Source organism: Rattus norvegicus, chromosome 2 (genome assembly GCF_021556685.1).
Source record: "Rattus norvegicus strain SHRSP/BbbUtx chromosome 2, alternate assembly SHRSP_T2T, whole genome shotgun sequence".
Taxonomy (NCBI): domain Eukaryota; kingdom Metazoa; phylum Chordata; class Mammalia; order Rodentia; family Muridae; genus Rattus; species Rattus norvegicus.
This window is the reverse complement of record NC_141535.1, coordinates 195,920,130-195,938,954: the sequence shown is the minus strand read 5'-3', so window position 1 is coordinate 195,938,954 and position 18,825 is coordinate 195,920,130. Positions and strand designations below refer to the sequence as shown.

The 18,825-nt window shown below is 35.2% G+C and overlaps 1 protein-coding gene across 2 annotated transcripts; it reads right to left on the bottom strand.

Annotated features, from left to right (window-relative positions):
• Positions 1-252: 252 nt before the first annotated feature.
• On the bottom strand, positions 253-17,877 carry Chi3l3 (chitinase 3-like 3). 2 transcript variants are annotated; one of them, NM_001412550.1, is given in 11 exon segments: positions 253-573; positions 1,515-1,656; positions 1,738-1,857; positions 2,620-2,805; positions 3,036-3,159; positions 4,903-5,027; positions 8,810-8,975; positions 9,618-9,674; positions 12,555-12,756; positions 13,277-13,306; positions 17,676-17,715. In NM_001412550.1, coding segments are annotated over 11 exon segments (1,206 nt in total). In that variant the 5' UTR covers positions 17,701-17,715; the 3' UTR covers positions 253-544.
• Positions 17,878-18,825: the final 948 nt, after the last annotated feature.

Genomic DNA, 18,825 nt, shown 5'->3' with positions numbered 1-18,825 from the left:
TTCTGGATTATAGGCAATGTACCCTAAACCAATCCTCTTCATATAGTCATTCTCAATCTGAACCAACTATTACACATTTCCATCTCACAGCCTCAATCATGGGAAAGCCTGAAGTCAAATAGAAAATGCAAAGCCACTGAGTTTCATCACTATTTCCCACAGCCATTTTATCACTATAACCCATGAGCAGAATGAATTTCACACCAACACGTGATTTCCTCAAAATTGCACAGGAAGCACCAGAGATGCTGATATTTTGAATGTGGAATTTATTATGAAAGCCAGAAACATGCAAGGTAGTTTTGCAGGAAGCAAGCAATGTTCAGAGATTAGCAAAAAGCAGAGAGATGAAGGCCATTCTTGGTTTCTTCTTAGCTGGTACAGCAGACAAGACATCCATTTTAGTAGTACTGCTCTGGGATTCAATTCAGGCAAGCCCAGGATTTATTGCTATTATTCTCCTTCGAAGGGTGATACAGAATCCACTATGGAAAAGCTGTTTGAATTTGCTCTTAATCTGATAGGTTCAAGGACAAATTACCAGTTAAAGCTCCTCTTTATAAGCCATACAATCTGAAACACACAGAACAAGATACATCAGTGACCCTGGAGGCAGATGGAGAAGAAAAATACAATGTAGGTGACATGGACTAGAGAAGCACTGGGCTTCAGAATCTTTCAGGTTTTACCAGACAATAAAACATTCCCAGGTCTCTAAAACCTACCTCACAGCAAGCTGGACTAGCAATTAAAAGTATTGCTTTTCACTACCCAAAGACTATACATGGACTGACCCTGGGCTCCAACCTTATAGGTAGCAATGATATAGGTGCCTAGTAAGAGCACCAGTGGAAGGGGAAGCCCTTGCCCCGCCAAGACTGAACCCCCAGTGAACATGATTGTTGAGTAGAGGGTGGTATTTGGGGGAGGATGGGGAGGAGAAGCCCAGGGGGAGGGGTTAGGGGGATGTTGGCCCTGAAACCGGGAAGGGGAATAACATTCGAAATGTAAATAAGAAACACTCAAGTTAATAAAGATAAAAAAGTAAAATAAAAATTAAAATGTATTGCTTTTACAATCAGTGTCATAAGCAACACTTCCTTTATATACATTTTATAAATCTGTTAAAAATCTCAGTATAAACTACATATTAGAGAAAATATGGACAGCACCTTCCAAGTGTTTCTGATAAAAGGACCCAAAGGGACAGATTTATACTCTTATGACATGGCTAAAAGAGGAGAAAAACCTGATAACAAGTGTGAGTATAGTTTTTGCAGACTTATATAACCTGAATATTTAACAGACCTGGAGCAGACTGCCTCACACTCAAGGTAGTCCTGGTTTCCACTAAGTATGTAAAATAAATTAATGGAGTTGAAGAGGTGGGGAACTGTCTATCACTTTGAAAAGAACACATAAATTAATTTAAAACATTATTCAGGGTTGACCAGGCCACCTTTGAATGGATGAAGTGCATTGTACACTGTGACTATAACTCTAGTGTCACTTACTTGTACTCTGTACACCTAGATAATGCTTTAAAGTAGAAGTCAAAGGGAACCTTCCCTGTTGACAGAAAGAACCAGTGAAGTCATCCATGTCCAGGGGCCAGACCATTGCACCTCCTAATTTGTTGTCCTTGAGCCACTGAGCCTGTTGAAGCAGAAGACATGAGCAACTTGGTCTCCTGGGAATCAGGCTGCAATCTCAGCATATTTGGCAGTCTAAGCTTACCTTAATCTTGAAGCTCTTGACATTATCATAACCAACCCATACATTGCCCTGAACGGCATAGGGTACTTCCTGGGGGCCATCCCAGAGATCAGTGGCTCCATCATTCAGAAATGTGCAAATCTTTAAACAAACAAATTCAGATCTTATACATATTAATACCAAGAAGGAAAAATAACATACAGTTTACCATTTCACATTATCTTCTGTAGTTTTCTCAAATAAATTTTTATTTGTCTTACAGTAAACAGACATTTCCTTGAATTTACTGGTTCTACAGGACACATCTAGATCTTTGCCCAGACTAGGGAAGTGATCTAACTTGAGGTACATCACTAGTCCTCATTACTACAGTTTACTTTCTGAAATATTGCCCTGTTAATATTTAGATAGTCTTCAAACTGATTATTCTTAAATCTCTGTTTTCTAAAAGTTTATATTCTAAGTATTAGTCATGAGAGTTCATGGAAATCTTCATAGTTTATACTACCATCCTGAACATTGAACTTGAGGTCCAGAAAATCAAACTAAGCAAGGACACAAAGAAAAACTAATGCTTGAATTAGTTTTTAGACTGATCTTATGTTGCCCTCATACTTGTAGTGTAATTTTAGAATCCACTCTAGCAAGAAATAGAAATCCTTCAGTCATATTTATGAGTATTATTTTTGGTCTGTTGTATCAACTTATATGTATATTCTAAAGTATCTCTTATTATTAATTGTATGAAGGTACAGTATAAAAATGTATAAGCACTTGACATATTGTATCTGCATAGGGACAGTACATACTGGATACAGTGAACATACACTTTCAGCTGATTCCAGTTCTCAAACAGATTATGGGTCTGTAATTCTATGAGCACACTACTACCAATATACTGACCTCATAGTAAGCCCAGAGTCCTGCTTCACCTGTGAACTTCCCTGGTGGGCCAGTACTGACAATAGGGGCATTAATTCCAGTGTTAGAGGGGTCACTCAGGATAAAGTTATGCCCATATGCTGGAAATCCCACAATGAGCTTCTCACGAGCTGCCCCATTTTCCTTCCAGTAGCTTATGATTGCATCCTATAGTGGCAGAAAGTAAAATTATTTCTGGAGCATCTGGTGACATTTTTTGTACAGGTTAGTTTCCTGCTCTTGTATCTTGAATTGTGTGATTTTATAGCTAATAAATAAATATGTGGTTTTATGTGTTTTCCAAAAGAGATTAGTGAATTGAATTTTTTCAGATACATTGAATGGCACAGGCTCATACATTAATCTCTCAATTCCACTTGAATCTGTTAATTTCTTACCACATTGAGATAGGCATATATTCCAGTGTCGGATGGAGATTGATAGAGGGGACTATTTTCTCTAGTGTAACCATTCTGGAAATCATGGAGATTATATGTCATGACTTGAAAATAGTCAAGTGACCTGGAGAAAAGGAAAGATCTTACAATCAACGTTTCAATTGAGAGGCAGTTATATGTGGATGTGTATGATCAAAATACATTGCATTAATGTATGAAATTATGTTTCATACATTATGTATGAAATTCGTCTTTGTATTCTTCCCTTTTATACATCCTAATGTGTGCATCCTTTTTCTCCTCCATGTATTCCTTTCCAGTTCTCTGATTTCATCTACAACAAAAATAATCCAGCATATTGCAAATGCTCCAGGATGTTAACCATATCTTGATGCTAAACCATAGTGCTGAACACATTACTTCTAGACATAAACAAATCAATCTGAAACTTACAGTGCAATCTCTCTTCCTACAAGAAGCCTACACCATTATAAATATGTACAATAGGCTTCAGGGGTAAAAAGATATCGATGTTCTTACCTATTGATAGAACCAAAATGCTACAGTACCTACACACTCTACAAGTTATTCACTAAAGGCATGATCATTATGGAGGTAATAACCTGATTTCTGATTGTTAAATTAGGCTTAAATTGGGTGTCTTTTATACCTGACCCAGTAAATCCAGCCAAACATTAATGTCTTAGAAACTTAAGAGCCCAACAAGGGATGAAAATTTGTTGTTTCGCTAGATTGTTATAGTATTGAACTGCCATGTAAATATGTGTTTATTTCCATAGATATATGCTGCTTTCACATTTTTCTAGAATATCTTCTCTTTTTGAAGAAAAGTTCTTAATTTATATACCTATTAAAGTACAGAATCTTTGGAAGGGGAAGCCCTTGGTCCTGCCAAGACTGAACCCCCAGTGAACGTGATTGTTGGGGGGAGGGCAGTAATGGGGGGAGGATGGGGATGGGAACACCAATATAGAAGGGGAGAGGGAGAGGTTAGGGGGATGTTGGCCCGGAAACCGGAAAAGGGAATAACAATCGAAATGTAAATAAGAAATACTCAAGTTAATAAAAAATTTAATTTTAAAAAAGTACAGAATCTTAAGTAAATCTGAGTTCTCAGCTATAGACATGACATTTCTATTTTGATCGTGCATAGTCAAGGCTCAAAAGATATGATGCAAGAGGGTTTGGGAAGAATTTATTGCTGCTGAAGAAAGGAAGATGGTGAAATGATGACTTCTTCATCAGATGAGGCTGTCAAAAAGCATAACCTCATAGCAGATGGTGTTTATATGCACAATATCTATAGGATATCAAGTCTTACAAAATTATAGCATTTTGGGCAGATATTTCCCTTCCCAAGCCCAACATATTATAAAGAAGTTGTTGTTATTTAATGGCAAAATGAGCAAGATTCAACTTGTCTTAGGATTGTGGCCATTGGTAGGTGCCTGTGATCCACTGGATGAGCCCATAGCCATGCATTTTTTTGGCTTTATAATTTGTGTAAGAAGATATTAACATCATTAAAAACTAAAAACAGAAAACCTGTAATTCAGAGGGATATAAGTTATAATCTATTAGGATTATTTAGAAAGGCAGCTATGTATGGATATGTATTATCAAAATACATTGTATTAATATATAAAATATTTCTATAGATAAACATTATTTATAAGATCAATAAACATAAGGTTAGAATTTTTTCTAGGACCATTTTCATACCTATGTAATCAAAGCATACCCATAACACTGCCTATACACAGTGTCTTGAAGCACCAAGAAGTCTGTGAATAAGTGATCATTGCTTAAATTCCCACAAGAGACCTGAGGATGGGTCTTCACTTACTGAGACAGTTCAGGAATCTTGTAACCAGACTGGATTGTGTCAATGACTCCAGCTACTGTGGCAGTGAGAAGCAGCCTTGGGATTTCTTGCTCAGTAGATTCTTTCTCAAACGCTTTACGCATTTCCTAAAAAAAAGTACAATGTACTTATATATTATTTCAGATATTTTTATGATAAATGAATCTTATAAAATTATTTCAGTACATATTTACAAATTTTCTCTTACTTTATTTGTAAATAACTCAATAAATCATTAAAATTGATTAAATTATTTTATGGCTAATATGTATAGGGATTAAAAAATAATTTGTAGGAATCAATGACTAGAATACAGGCTCCAGTGTTTGATCCGAGCTGATTCTAAATCCAGCACTCTGCAAGTGACTCCCATCTGAGCCTGTATCCTCGTGTAATGCTGCAGAGAAATGCTGGCATTGCTCTGTGGTTGAATTAGCTCACAGGTCCTGCATCCTGCCTAATCAAATATCAAAATGAGAAGGTGGTAAGAACTGAGTAAGAGGTCCAATTCAGTGACTGTTCATAATCCACAGGATTCTGAGTATAATCATATCTTCAAATTCAGTTTTCTTTCATATTGGTATTATTTCAGTGTGACACATACTTTCAAAGAATGTTTATTTCTTGTGTTAATAGTACCACTGATTTTTCTTCTGATATGTTTTATGGGTATTGTTTATTGATTTATTTATTTTTGAGAAAGTTAGGAAGAAGACATGAATTATTTGGGTGAGCATAGAGGTGGAAAGTATCTCAGAACAGTTCAGAAAATAAGTTAAAATGAAATTTTATAAAATGAAGAAAGCAAACAAACTTCACATTTTGCCATGTGTTAAGAGGATGAAATGATGAGAACATTTTGCTGGTTCAAGTCATGAGAAGATGAGTGTAACATAGATCATTTTAATTGTTAAGCCTATCAATTGTAATATTTGTGTTTAAATTTTTTTCTTGCTTAATGAAAGCACTCAGAATTATCAATGTCAGGCAGAAGCATGATTTAGTTTGATGCTCACGTTCTCTTTCTATCAAAGCTATTTAGCAAAAAATATCCTGTCATTCACATTTTTCTTAACATTGAAACTTTCAGAGGTTTGATAAAAATCCATTGAGTGCGGTGATATTGAAAATAATTTGTCATCGAGTTTCTAGAAGAGCAGTGGGAAAATTTTAATACATAAATAAGGTTTATAAAAATTGTTTTAGGGCAAATTGAATTTTAAAACCACTTTTCAGTATTTCTAGAGGATAGAAAGTTCTTGTGAACACAAATAAACACCAGAGGAAACAGGGAAGTTGAACATACCTCTTACTCTACAATAGAATGTGATGTTAACTGTTCTTTTTGGAATACCAGTAATGATGTAGTTTTAAAACCTGGTGATCCTTCGTTTTTTGATGAATTGGGCTCTTATGATATGCTAGAATTTACTTTTTTAAAACCTTTTCCCTTGAAAATCTTAAGTATCACTTTTAGGACATAAATCCCTTATTATGAGTGATATAATTTGTGCTTTACAGCAGCGTAAGTGACTCTATGTTCTCTGATGCTATCTGGGCATTCCTGACAACTACACACATTATGTTTACTTCAATAATGCTCCAGAGACATCCAAATCTTGGGCAGGTTCTTTGAGTCAACACTACCCATCCTTTTGAAATTGCACAGATGTGTTTTGTAAGTAATCTCAATGTAAACATGTGTCAAATTGTAATCTTGGGACTGAGTTAATTGATATCTGAATAATGTTTAAAATTATTTTGTGGCCAAATATGGCTAAAATAAACTAATCTAGGCCCAACTCTAGAAGTCCAAGTCCAGCACTGGTTACAGTTAATGTGGACTGAGCCATGTTTCATCCTTCCTTATCCTGATTGTTGTTTTCCTGCCTGCTGAAAGGCCTACGATGGAATCAGCCCAAGTCTGGCTTTCTATTCTATTCATTCTATTGGTGATCATCTACTCCTGATGCTAACTGCAGCACAGGGCATCAAATCAAATTTCATATCATGAAGTTTAATACTGTATATTAATCTACTTATGGATATAAAAAAGTTGGAGTCAATAATAGAATATGGCCCCTCCTCATAGATATTAAGTAAAGGCTGCATAATCAGGAATACAATGAATTTTCATTAATTATGCTTAGAAGTGAAAAAGGCTTGCAACAGGTTTTTGATCAAGAAAAAACATTTATTCTAGGTCAAGTCCAAGGATGAGGACACAGGTATGCAATGTGATAGAACAAGACCATGTGAAACTGTTGCTTGGAACTTACATATTATAGAATGAAACACTGTTTTGTACTTACTATCCCTGTAACTCCCCTTTTATGTAACATATTACCTATGAGGTAGGCAATTTCTTTTTTTTTTTTTTTTGGTTCTTTTTTTCGGTGCTGGGGACTGAACCCAGGGCCTTGCGCTTCCTAGGTAAGCGCTCTACCACTGAGCTAAATCCCCAGCCCCGAGGTAGGCAATTTCTTATACAGGAACTTTTGACTAAAAAATTATGAAATGCTGAAAGCAATAATAGAAGTGGATGTAGCCCTTTTCTGCTTCATCCTTTGTGCATGTATTTGTGTGCGCCTGACTTTCTTTTCCTTTCTCTCTGGCTCAGGAAGAGATAAAGAACTCCAAGCCTTTATACTGTCCATCAAGGGCCCCCTGACTCAGAGAGTAAAAGGCCCAAGTAATTAAGTTTCTTTCATTACGCTGCTGGTGCTTTCAGCAGAAGTTAATTGCCGGAAGTAATATTTTGGGCTCAGAAGAACAAAATAGTTAATTGCCAGGAGCCATCAGCTTCTGGTCCCCAGAATGCAGTGGGTTAGATTTGTACAAGCCATTAGCTTTTGGCCCCAGGATAACAAGAGGATTAAATTTCCAGATCCACCAGCTTTTTATCCCCAGAATAGCAAGAGAGAGTTAAATTGCTAGAAGCCCTCAGCTTCTGGCCCCCAGTACAGTAACAGAGAGTTAAAGTCAGAGGTCATCAGCCTTCAGCTTTCATCTGACTCTGTGTCCTACCTCAGTACCTGACAGTCAAGTCAGGACCCCATCAATTCATTATTAGCTAATGTCACAAAAGTCCAAGGTTTGTCATATTTCTTGACTTATATGCTCAATCCTTTAAAGTATCCAAAGGTGTTGTATGAGAATTACGGATTTTTAAATAAATATAAAGCTACCACATGATCAGAACTTGATGCCTCTTTAAACTGACATGTCTTACCAAGTCACTTTTTCATAGATCTCTTCTTCACCATTGTAACAGATGTTTCCTTATCTAATTTAATGACAGCAGTGTCCTTCTCAGACTCAGAACAAGTTGGCCTTATTCAGAAGTGCTTCTTTATACATTTCCAAACCCAATCAGGTACTCACAATTTTGAATTTATTTTGTACTTTGGTGTTTCCTGCCAGTTTTCAAAGTTTTATTATTTGTTGCCTAGATTATCTCATATGTGTGCATTATGAAGCAAAACATTCTGTCTTGTTCCTTGATTAAAACTGAACCCACTAATTTCTGGATTTTAAGAATTGAACTCTGCATGCAAATAGCATAAGTAGTTGTGATAATTACTATCTATGTGATTCTGGAAAGATTACTCAAATACTCTCTGGGCATTAATGGTTTTGTCTGTAATATGAAGATGGTGACACTGGACTCACTCCCTAGAGGACACACAGTGATTCACTATGGTTTTAAAACAATTGGAAAGTAATGTCTCACATATTTGTTGAATAAATGAAAAATAAGTTAGGATCTTTACAGTGCTAAGATTCTATAACTCTATGTTTGTTTGATTTTACTTCACAAGTACTCATAGTCCTTGAAATGGAGAGATTTAAACCTTCTAGGACCAAAGAAATTTTCCAATTGACCGACCTGCACCAGGACACTGAAGAGATGTTTGTCCTTAGGAGGGCTTCCACGAGACCCAGGGTATTGCCAGTCCAAGTTGAGGCCATCAAACTTATACTGGCGAAGGAATTTGATGACTGATTTGATGAATGTCTGCCGGTTCTGAGGAGTAGAGACCATGGCACTGAACCTTATGTATATTGAAAGAAGTTAGTGTTAGGCTTCTATGACATGGACACATTGGAAACAAAACAGTTCACAGTTGAATATTGACTCCTTGTCCTTCACAACAGTGCCCTGTTTCTCTCTCATCCTCGCTTTGCACTCACACCACCTACCTCAAAATATCCTTTATTTTCCCAGCCCCTTATTAACTACTAACAAGTTTCCCTGGCATTTTAATTTTTATGTTCATCCTAACTCATCATATTTGTCTTCAAACACTCCAAGTCATATCTAATCAAAGAAAATTTCTTAATAAGAGGCCATTATTTTATGTTCTGAACAGTTAGTCAAAAGCAGAACATGACCATCCTCTGGTCTGGAGGACATGAAACAGTTTAAGAAAAGCGTTTTGTTGGTTAAAAATCTCTCAGAGGATGCATGGCAAAATATTAGGCCAAATTTGACATGTGAAGGCCATAAGTGTACCTGGAAAGAATGATTACTGCTTGATTTGAGACTCTATTGTCATTATTTCCATGTTGAAACATTTACTTAATGCATTTTCTTCAATTCCCTTTTTAAAAAGATGAGGTAATTAACCTGTGATTTTACAACTATAGCCTGCCTAGAACATTAACACCCAGTATCCCACGTGTATAGAACTTACGGGGCAGATCCAAACTTCCAGCCTCCAATGGCCAGGAGAGTTTTTAGCTCAGTGTTCCTCAAAAGTGACAGAAAAAGAGAAATATCAAAACTTTTGGCATCCATTATAAAAAATATCAGTGCTTTTTAAAAATATTTCTTGTACTATTCAGTTTTGTTTTGACATACTATCACTTTACAGAAGAAGCTTTTTTCAACATTAAGTAATTTTTTATTGAGTACTTTTATGCATTTACATTTCAAATGTTATCCCCTTTCCCAGTTTCTTCCTCTCTCATCCCTTTCCCCCTCCTTCCATGAGGATCCTCTCCTTCCCACCTGCCCATTCCCCTCAACACCCTCGCATTCCCCTACACTGGAGAAATGAGCCTTCACAGGACCAAGGGCTTCTTCTATTGAGACCAGACAATTTTGAATAAGCTTCATTATCATACTTTTAGGCCGTCCCCTTAAATAATTCTAAATTTAATAAATGTTTACCAAGTATTATAGTAACTACATTTCTGTGCTAGTAACTTATAACCATAGGAAGCTCACATTCTCCCTAGTAACAAAGTTAACATATAGATGGATCTTTATCATTGTCTCAATTCTCATCATTAAATACAAATCAGTTCTGCTGGAAGTGTACATCTTCACTGAAATACTTGGATTGAGACATCAGATTCCATGGTAATTGATCAGCTCTTTGGAGAGGTCATTAAACTTTTAGGTTTATCTCCCTTCCTTGGAGATTCAGTTTCTGTGATATGCGGTAGAGATAGGCATTGCTTTCAGTGATCCACTTAGCTTTAATGCAAGACATGAAAGGGGCATTGTTAGATATAAGACCTTTTACTGAACTCAGTTGTAGTTGGAAACCATAGATTAGAGTCTTCCTAAAGTTAATGTTACTACTGAAGTAAGATGTCTCCTGAGTATTCCAGAGCATTGGTATGGCTAAAATACCTAACCTGTCAGTTGCTGGAAAAAAGTGTTCAGTTTATTGTTAAATCAAGCAAAACTTTCACAAAATTCATCAAACATTTATGATTCTTGTGAGCAGTGGTATTCGACTTCTAATGGCCCACAGTTCTAGCTTCCTGAAGTAATTAGCAAAGATTGCAATTTTTTTTTGTTTTCCAAAAACAAGTAAAAAACACTGACAGATAAAAGATGAACCACATCACTGATGTTTCCATCACTATGGTATCTTTTACACAGTCAGAGCAGGTTTTATATAAAAAATAGAATTGTATACTTCTTTGATATTTAACATATGGTGTCACTCATAGGTGGCAAAAGTCCCACAGCAGAAACTTCCTAAGAAAACACTCTTCACACAAGTAATTCAAAAGAGAAGTTATGACCCAGGTCATACCACAGACAAAAATAAACTGAAATTGGAGTGATGTAAACATGAAATCTGAAGTTTCCAAATTATTGAAAGAATATTGAGATATCTCCATGTGATCGATTTGGACCATGGATATATTTTTTATCTTTATTAATTTGAGTATTTCTTATTTACATTTCGATTGTTATTCCCCTTCCCAGGTTCCTGGCCAACATCCCCTTAACCCCTCCCTCTCCCCTTCTATATAGGCTTACCCTCCCCATCCTCCCCCTATTACCACCCTGCTCCCAACAATCACGTTCACTGGGGGTTCAGCCTTGGCAGGACCAAGGGCTTCCCCTTCCAATGGTGCACTTACTAGGCTATTCATTGCTACCTATGATGTTGGAGCCCAGTGTCAGTCCATGTATAGTCTTTGGGATATTTCATTATGTATTCCATGCTTATAAGCTATTATTGAAAGATTAATGTAGCTTTGTTGTTTTATTCTAACTAACAAAAATAGGGAAAGCAATAAACTGAATTGATTTAGAAATTATAGACTGGTGAGAATAATTGTAAAATATATAATAATGTATTAATATAAAATACACAAATCGGTAATTGAATATCAAGAATATAAATTATTTTTTAAAAGGAAAATCCTTGGGGAGAATTTTCTCAAAGAAAGATAGTTAAATTAAATTTCTAACAGTTAAATTAAGCAAACCTAATACCATGACAAACATACATTTAAATTTCAACTTCATAGATCCGTCTATTTATGTTTCTCATGATAGCTATAATAATAGAAGATGAAACCTAATCAATATCATCAAGTATATGAATAAAAAGTAGTGCACTGCTGATATAAATATAACTAAGTACAGTTACAGAGGAGAGCATTATGACATTTCTCCAGAATGGTAGAAATGCCATATGATCAAAGGCACAGTCTTTAGTTTATCTCAAAAGCAAACGTACCCAAGGTTTTCAAGAGGAGGCTGTGTGTCAACATTAATTGTAGCTTGATTCACAAATTCAATTTAAGTCACAGTAATTTTTGAGAATTTGGTGACTGGGCAATGTGGTGTGTTCTGCATATATCCAGAAATAATACTCAAACATTAAAAAATGAAAGTTTGGTTTGTTTCTCTTTTGAAAATATATTTTTGAGACTGGTAGGTATGGTATTAAATGAACTAGGTGGAAGACGGGCAAATAGAATATGGTCTGAATTACAAAAAATATCTATAATATTTGAACACATAGAATGTGAAAATAGAATGATGATTCTCACCGAAATATAGACACAGTGTTGATCCAGGAAGGATATTTCAAGAAATATGTTTAGAAAGGAGGATAAACACATACAAAATATGGGATGAAGTAACTTGTATCCTAACAGGGTTGTGAGACATACAGAAGTTTATGCAGAATCCAAGGCCATGAGTGATAAAACAAATAAAAAGATAAGAGATACAGCCTGTCTCAATTGAAAACTGAAGGATATATTGCTGGAATCATTATGCAATTTTGTTGGTTCTGACATACATTTTAGGAAACACTGAGATATAGCAACTATTGGAACAATTATAACAAACCAGTTATCTCTGTCCTTACCTGTCTTTCAGATAATTTATTGCTTCATAGTCAATCAAGTCCTGCTCACTTGTGTTGATAATCTCATTATTCCGCATCCCAGCAAAGGCATAGATCAAGTGGGTACACAGACAAGGGTCAATATTGCCAATTTTGAAACTCCCTACTGTTGGTCTCTCCTTAGCCCAACTGGTATAGTAGCACATCAGCTGGTAGGAAGATCCTGTGGAAAGTTATCAGAGGAATACTGTCCTGATGTAGATGCCTGTAACATTGGCTAACAATTTTGCCTTTATTATTTTATTAGTTGTGTATCAGACACATGTTATTCAGAAATAGATGAGTGCTGTGACTATTTGTGTAAATGAGTACAACTTTTTAACCAGCCAATGACTCCGTTGCTTATAATTGTAGCAAATTCATAGTCAAAACTCAGATAAATTTTTGGGCCTTTTGAAAAAACCAAACCATGAGAAAAGGACAATATCTGTAAAACCCAGAGGTTATCAATTTCAAAACTCTCAACTCATCTCACTAGGTAGGACAGCAGAGAAAACTGCTGCTCATCTACTATCCAAGAGACAAATCTAATATATTTCCTTTAATCAATTGTGTTTGGACATTTGAGTCCATATAGCAAATGAAAATGAATCATGATTAGCAGAAAATTGCATTATAAATCATTAAAATAATGAATCAGGATTAAAGATTTATGTTGAAGAATGGTTTGATCAAAAACTCACCCAGGTGTGCATACAGAAGAATTGCTAGACCTAGACAGAGAGAGGTAGACAAAACACATTTCTTATTCTGAATCAATTAGTGTAACCATAACTATTGGTATAACATAAAGTTTGTAATCCTTGTAAGATTACAAAGCCTACCAATTATAGGTCATTATATCACACAAAATTTGATTTTTGCCAAAAAATATTGCTTCACCAATGTGGGGACCTTAAAGTTATCGTGTCTTTCAAACTTCTCTTTACAGAGTAGTCCAACCTATCAATATTTCATGTTTTACCATCAGTGTCCTAATTGTTATTTAACATTAAGTCTACTACAATTACAAGAGCTTCTAACTGAAATTATTCACAATTTTACCTGCTTAGTGGCCATACATTTATGAATTTAGTTTTAAGAGCCATAACTAATCAAGTCTTCAGAAGATGCAACATCTAAAGCACAGAACTGAATATCTCCTTGAGCCATTTTGATGTTTGAAAGCACTGATCAAAAGCAGTTGCCAGAAGAAATATAGTGATTCATACCAGATATCATTTTGGACTCTTAGTTGGCAGTTTAGGATGAATATCTTTTCTGTTGATGGCTTTTTTGCTTTCTTGTTATGTTTGTGTATGTGTGTATGTACGTGTGTGTGTGTGTGTGTGTGTGTGTGTGTGTGTGTGTGTGTGTGTGTTTGTGTGTATTTTGAATCATAGTGTCATTAGTTACCCAAATATCCTTTACTGTTGTGCCTTTCAAGTGGTGAGTTTTAGGTGTGGATCATCATCATCATGAATTTACAGCTCCTGTAATCTGATTCTTTTACAAATTGAGATTCAAGTCATTTGAATACCTTTCTGAAACTGTACTAAGAAGTACAGAAAATAGTAAGCTTTAAACAACTTGTCTTAAAACAGTGACTTACTCTAACTCTTTGGATAATTGTATGTCTGTCTATGATAGTTCTATATCATCAAGGAAAAAGGATAATGGAGGGAAAGTGTAAAATGATTCTGAATAGAGAAGAGTTAAGAAATGTGGATAGCTCTTGTTCCCATCACTTAAAATATGTTCAAGGACAGCAATCAGAGTAAAGTCACAGAACTGAGTCACAGAACTCCTTCCAGTAAGGAGGAATAGGAAGAGGTATGGGGCAATGAATGGCTGGACAAAGACAAACAGCAAAGGACCCTTGAATGAATGTGAGACATTAGTGCCATTCATGTGGCATCAATATTCTCCCAACAGATAGACTTATGAGAGCTAGACGAATCCTGAATATAGTGACACAATTTGCAATGAATAATAAAGAATTTGAAAACATAATGTTCTAGAGTTAAAACTGCTTCAGGCAAAAATAAGACTTTATGTCTCATTTTCTACTTACCTGTGACAACAATGAGCTAGACCATGATCTCTTCAGAACTGCTACAGAATGCTTCACTCACTCATTTCAGACCCTGATTATTACATTTTCTATCTAGTAATTTTTATGAGAATATGTGTGTAATTAATAAACCAATAGTTAGCTACTGTTGACTTATCTCCTTTAGTATCTATCCCCATATACATAAAATGTCCTGTCTCCTAAAAGTGAGTGAAAACTATCACCCTAGACAATAATGTATTTGAAATGATTTTGGCTATTCCCAGAAATGCATATTCTTTTCAGAAGAGCAGTGCATTTTTATTGTGCATGCTTCCTATATAATTGAATTCTTATTCAAAAGTAATCAAATTATTCAGTGAAAAATTTAACCATTGTCAAACAATTTAATATCTTTCTTTAGTCATTCACATGAAAGTCTTTTTTTTTAGGTTGTCAGCATAACTAATTTTATTTTTTAATTTTTTAACACATGAAAGTATTAAAGTGAGTGCCTGAGAAACTTTATCTATTTCATGGCCACTTTCTAAATATTCTGCCAACTCTTGTTCTGTTGAATTCTAGGTAAAGTTACTAGCCATGCCTTTGTCTAAAAATAAGTGTAACCAAGCATGTTCCTTTTCCAACTCAGAAACAACCTCTATCTTCTATACATATGCTGATATAAAAATAGAGTCCATTCCCAATCACTAACACGTAAAGTTGATTATGGCAAAATTTTTCCACTCCTTCAATATCTGTCACATATTTTAGGATTCTGTTCTTAGAGTTCATTTCAATTTACCTTTCCAAATTCTATATGATACTAGTATATCATATTAAACTTCTAGTTAAGCAAGATTGTTCACATTCTAATTCAAGATGCCATACCCAGTCAATTGTAAATTTTTTATCCATTGGGATTGCACAATAATATTAATTCATGGAACTCAAGAACAGATCCCCTTGTTATCATTATTGATATTATCTTCCTCTTAATTGCTGTAGAATTTCCAGAGAACATTATCTATATTTTATATAGTATTGATATGAGATTAAACACTATATTAAGTCGATGAAAATTTGTACTTTTTATCATACATAAGTGTATTCACATATAGGGGAAATATCTTGTTTCTATATGGATGTAGTTCCCTTCAATAATAAATTTGATTATATATATATATATATATATATATATATATATACACCATCTTAAGCAGGGAAGAGGATGTGGGATAACTGGGAGGCATTAAAGATTCTAGGTTAGTATTAGGCACTGTATATTTGCTGGGAAGATAGGACAATGAGACAGAGCATGGTATCTGAGTCCAGGTAACCAACCTTGTGTTAGAACATAGGTTAGAATAAAAGGTAACTTTTACGTTATATCTAATCTGAGAAGAGCCCAGCTATACGAACAATTTATTAACACATATATTTTGTGTCAGAGTTTTATTTCTGGGAGCCTGGAACTAGCAGGAAGAACCAGTTGCAAACTTTTACAATACCAGAGTTCTTGTGAGTCCAGAAAGTTTTACCTGTTCAATAAGTTTGCAAGTTTAATGTATTCATCTATGATAAATAGTATTTTATGGTTTGATTGCAATTTACAGGCATACACATCATCTAGCAGATACTTTGTGAGGAATGACTTACTTGAAAGTTACATTAACAAATTGTAAAGACATTATGTTATGGGTTGGCATAAGGAGTTCATTTCACTCTGGTACTATAATATCTGTTGTTCTGATGAAGTAAATACATAGTAAAACCTTACAGAGATAAATGTAGACTTAGAGTTCTAGAATATTGACCATTATTTATGGCATTTAGGGAGAAAATTCTACTGGGCCACCCTACTGACCATAGATCATTACATTCCCTAGAAACTTTACAGCCATACAAGGTTTGAACCCTGAAGACCTATGTCATTCAAACTCTTCTACAGTGGTTAGTAAAATATAGCAATGTCTGCATGTTCCATTTGTTGTGTCCTAATTGCTGTAAAATTTGAAATCTGTTACCTCTGCCAGTGATACTGAATGAAATTATTCACAAGGTTCTCTACTTAGTGAGCAAACATATAGTAGCTTCAGTCCCCAGAGTCGTAATGAACCAAGCCTTCCCCCAGTCAAGACATCTAAAATACAGCATTCAATATCTTTAGAAGTTAGGCATTGTTTGCATCTATCTGTTAAAAGACTGTGCTGGCTATATAAAATGTTTTCTCTGAGATATCATTTTTAGCAACAAAGGAAATTTAGTTTTGAAGAGGTTTTCTCTTTGTATAAGTTGATTTGCTTTGTAAATCAGGATATCTTATTATGTAGGCATGGAGGGATTTCTATTGGAGAGAGTTCTGACTGTACCTCTTTGGTGGTAAGATTTGGGATTTGAATCATTATGTAAGTAGAACACCTCTAATAGGAATCTTTTAAACATTGTATTTAGTCTTCTCTGGAATGAATTTATGAAGCTGAAAAATTGTGTAGGGCACAGATTTGAAATAACTCATAAGGTTTCAACAACTTGATTTAAAACACTCAAATCTAGCTCTATGAGTAACTTAATGTTTCTTCTTGTGTCAATTTAAGTCATCAATAAAAAATGACAATAAAGAATAAATGTAAAATAATTCTGAAAGACACAGGATAAACAAACCTCTGACAGCTCTAACTCAGATTCTACTGATGCCTGTCTCTGCAAAAGTTATTCTAGAAAAATGATATGAAAATGAACAGAATAGGAATTTCAGGCAGGTGGTATAGCAAGAGAGACAGGGGAGTGAATGACTGGGAAGGTACAGCAGAACAAGCATTGAATGAAGTTAAGACATTACTGCTATGCCTGTGGTATCAGTGAAGGCAGAAGTATTCTCTTAGTCCATGGACTGACGAGAGTTAGGGAAGGATGGAATAAGGAAAGAACACTCGCAATTACAAAGATTGGAAAAGCATAGAGTTGTCATGTCCAAATTGCTTCCTTGTCAGATCCTGCAAGGGAAAACTCAGTCAAGACTGAAGTTCTATACCTGATTATCAACTCACCTGTGGCAAGAATGAGCTTGGCCATGGTGTCTTCAGGATTTCTTCTGGAGAGCTTCTGTTGGATTTTTATGCTTTGAGATTATGGTTATGTAATGTTTCAAAGTGGAAAGTTTGGATTAGGAAGTCTTTGTGGGTAATCTTTGTATTCATAGCTTCGTACTGCTGAATAAACTCCCTTATTACACAACCAGCACCTTCTATCACCTGTTCAAGCAAAATAGCTATGTTTCCAACAAGTGGGCGTATCTTCATTTCACACATGAGTCATTCAGCTAAGATCATATTCGCAGTTCCCAGAGACACAGCATTTCTTTGAATATTGTATATGTTTTATACCTAAGAAAATCTCATTCTTATTGGAAAGTAAACTAGTTGATTCCATGGAAAACATTGTGCTTCTTTCCTTCATTTACCTTAATCCTGAGATCATTGGCTTAGGACATTTTTCATGTCATAGGAAACTCTCTGGACTTTGTTCCAGTTATTTTTTTTCAGGAGGCACTTTATGGGCCAAATTGTGTTGCATCTCATACCCCCAAGTACTCCCTCGTCCTTTCATTCCATCTCTTGACATACAAAGTGAGGAAAATGATTCCCTCTTGTTACTACATAAAGATGATGTTAAAATGCTGAATTTATACCAATGTCAGGCACATAAACAGTTTTAGAATTCTATGTTTAGTATTCATTCCAAGCCTCTGTCTCCAAACAGCATGTGACACAAGTTCTATTAAAACTTCATTTCTACAAAATTATCTACATTCTATCTTAAAATGCCCTTTATCTGACTCTCTTCAAGCTCTCTTGTCTGCCATGTTTTTCAGTAGAACCGATTCTTTAAAGTCCAGATCAGGACGTCTCTTTCTCACTGAATAATATTCTCTTCCTCATAATCCTTGTAAACATTCTATCACATATTTTTGTCCTAATTCTATGAAATAATATGGTGATACACCACATTGAGGATATGGACAAAAGTGTATTTATCATAGAACACAGGCCCCTTGCTTGAATGAATGGACAACCACATGGTTGTCTCTATTGAAAAAATTTTGTAATTTAAATTTGCCTATTCAACCTAGAATTATTAAGACTTCATGGTTTGTTTCCCATTCACAGGGGTCCACAAATTTTGTAGTACTCCTCTCTG

Bases quoted from the DNA above. Each gene is read 5' to 3' on its own strand.
- Chi3l3 (XM_087620243.1), bottom strand. From the start codon at position 17,700: ATGGCCAAGCTCATTCTTGCCACAG. The intron at 12,757-17,675 runs GTGAGTTGATAA...AACTTTCCACAG, and splicing joins CAAGCTCATTCTTGCCACAG to GATCTTCCTACCAGCTGATG. The intron at 5,028-8,809 runs GTCGGTCAATTG...ACTTTTTTTTAG, and splicing joins TCTTCAGTGTCCTGGTGCAG to GAAATGCGTAAAGCGTTTGA.